Source organism: Branchiostoma floridae, chromosome 19 (genome assembly GCF_000003815.2).
Source record: "Branchiostoma floridae strain S238N-H82 chromosome 19, Bfl_VNyyK, whole genome shotgun sequence".
Lineage (NCBI taxonomy): Eukaryota > Metazoa > Chordata > Leptocardii > Amphioxiformes > Branchiostomatidae > Branchiostoma > Branchiostoma floridae.
Genome location: NC_049997.1, coordinates 10,145,157 through 10,148,007, shown reverse-complemented (window position 1 = coordinate 10,148,007; position 2,851 = coordinate 10,145,157). Strand labels below are relative to the sequence as shown.

General features: G+C 39.2%; 1 protein-coding gene across 23 annotated transcripts in view; it reads right to left on the bottom strand.

Annotated features, from left to right (window-relative positions):
• The window catches only part of LOC118406541 (neuron navigator 2-like), a 239,444-nt gene that overhangs the window by 96,136 nt on the left and 140,457 nt on the right, over window positions 1-2,851 (bottom strand). For all 23 annotated transcript variants that reach the window (XM_035806622.1, XM_035806623.1, XM_035806625.1 and 20 more), the window contains one exon: window positions 2,258-2,330. In XM_035806622.1, the coding sequence (XP_035662515.1) occupies window positions 2,258-2,330 (73 nt within the window). The remainder of the gene's footprint in view (window positions 1-2,257; window positions 2,331-2,851) is intronic.

The following is a 2,851-nucleotide window of genomic DNA, read 5'->3' as shown; positions in this document are numbered from 1 at the left end:
TTAGGTGTGACAGGTCTTTCAGTGTAATACATTAAACCAACTGCTGCTGGGTTATACAGCTATACAGATACCGGTACTATGCAGTTACGTTCAATACAAATAGGCGAGTCATTAATACAGATCTAGAACCTCTGAAACCCTATTTCCCTGCATTTTGAGGTTCTGGGTGAAAAATTACACAAAGAAAACAGTTCTATTATATCTTCACATATCAATTTTTGTCTGTCACAGAGGACAGAATGGGCAAAAAAAATTTCCGTCCCAAACTTCGAAATTCCGTCAAAGGACGGAAGGACGGGTGCTGGCCACAACCCTGTTCCACACCCGAAAGAGTATGGTACTTCTTCTGGACCAACTTTTGCACTGTCCGTTGTTTTACAGATTTAAAACTGCAAGTCAAATTAATGTTGTAGTAACAAAACCAGAGACAGCATGTTACCAGAATGTAAGTGTGTAAGATCCAATGATCAGTATCCAACAACCGTGACTCTGAAGCAATGCTGACCAAAGAGGACAAAAGAGGCCAACTACAATATGTGCATTACGCTTTTAAGTGATTGTATGGCTAATCAATGTACTTATCGCATAGCTTCTTTGTAGACAGTCATATTTTTTTAGATCAAGGTGCCTTGAGCAGGTAACAACAGCCTCATTACTCAGATTGGGTATCCACATACTGTAATAATACAAGTAGGTGAATATAACTTTATCATGATGGCTATAATGTCATAATAAGGTCACCAGAGCACCCTTGGTATTGCGACCATGAAAATCTGGTTTGCCCTTTTCCTTCACCATTTGGTGCACAGAATGGGATAATTTGTGGGCCTCACCTTTTGTACATACAGTTAAAATGACAGACGAATGTTTGAGGGCAGTTTGACCGGCATTTAATGGGGGTTCTGGGGGCGAAGACAAGTTGTACCTGCTGTGCTTTTGTGTAGCTGGTCAGAGGGCGCAGGTGACAGCTGTCTGTACTAGATACTGTTAGCACTGGATGAGCTCTGCCCTAGGGGCTGGCCTTACATGTATTACTGTTTTTCTGTACATGTACAACTACTAGTAACTTCCAAGCATTCAGATGGCTCTGCTAAGAAACATGGAAAAGGCCTATTGCTGAGTATTGGTAGCCAGTTGTAATCTTCAAGACGATGTAACAGTCAGTCTTGTTTCCAGCGCAATTGGCAGTTGTTGTTTTTTTAATAATTTTCTGGGAAGTGTGCCATTTAGAAATACCTGACTGGAACGTGTCTGTAAAAAGTGTGCACTTCTATTCACAGACATACAAAACATTACTGAATACGCTCTTGAAAAACAAGCCTGCCTGCAACATCTGCTTGGAGATTAAACCAGTTTCACTATTTACACATCAATATTTCTATGTTATACTCCATAGCTAACAGTTGAAAAGCCGATACCTTCTATCCAGGATTTGAATCAAGATTAGAACTTGTTGTTTGTCAATGTGTTTAGCATAGATCTAAATAACTATGGAAGAAACAGCTTATTTAGGGCTGAGTGTTTACATTAAATTACACGGCCTATTAGCTTTTTACACAAACAAGGCTGAGTAAACAATTATGTAAACAATCCTCTATCAAAACAGGAACTAAATAGTTTGGCAAAGAAAAAACTGCAGGGGGGGGATGTTTGCATTGAGTCTTGATCACTACCTTAGAAATGAAGAAAAATTTTGTAGTTTTTTCTTGTATTTATAGTTTCAGTAGATTATATTATAAGTCAAAACCCAGAGAAACAGTAGTGTAGCCCCCTTTGGTCAGTATTGACCATGGTAAAATCCTATAAGCCCTACAGCTTCGGCTATGGTTAAACAGTCCTATACGAGAATGACAGTCTCTGCCACATAGGGCACATCTGTATGCTGACTCAGGTTTGTTGCAGACTTCTTTTATCAGGATGCGCTTTTCTTAAGTTCAAAGAATACACCTATTTTGTACTTTGTGTAACAGTCGTTGCCATACATTGTACCATGTACACATGTCGAGCAATAAAGTTCTACCTGTAAGCTGACTCAGGTTCTGTTGCAGAGTTCTTTTTTCAGGATCCACTTTTCTTCAGAGAAATAACATTGTCCGAACACCCAGCTACTCATAGCTGTGGAAGTATGTGGAAACCCCACCTTTTCCATTCTTCAATAGCTCAAGTGATACATACAGACCTACAAGAACATCATGTCAAACTGTCACCATGTAACAAATTCCGTATCAGCAGTGACGGAATAATCTGCTATGCTTACCCTGAGGAGAGAGACCCTGGATGTTGACCCCCTTGGCTGCGAGAAAGCTCAAGCACGCTTCGATGTTCTCGATCTGCAGAGGAGGAACAAAAACGGAGATGAAGGTTAGCTAGGCATATGAAAATCAATTTTGTGTTTCCGATCACAGTACTAAAAAAATTCTGCATAGAGTCAAAATATAACTAGGTTCAGTGCAGTGGGTTCGATGGGCCTGTTTCTCTTGCTTTAGCTATTGTGACAGAAATGATTTTACGATGTTTTCACCATTTTAGATCCAAAATTTTATGTCCTTTGCCAGTTGTTCACAAAAAAGGCAAGGGTTGGGAGGTCTTTCCTATGATTAACCAGGTAACCCGAAACACACAATTATTTCCTAGGTCTGGTGTAAACAAGAAGAAGAAGAAGAACTTTATTGCATGACACCTGTACAGGATACAGTGTATGGCAATTTGTACATACAATACATACATACAGAACAGTTTAACTACATGAGTTACTAGTATCTAAAAAATCTAGGAAAGTAATCTATTTTACACATGGTATATAGTATTGACAATCAGGCTAGGATGACTAGGTTCATTAGGACAGTATAAT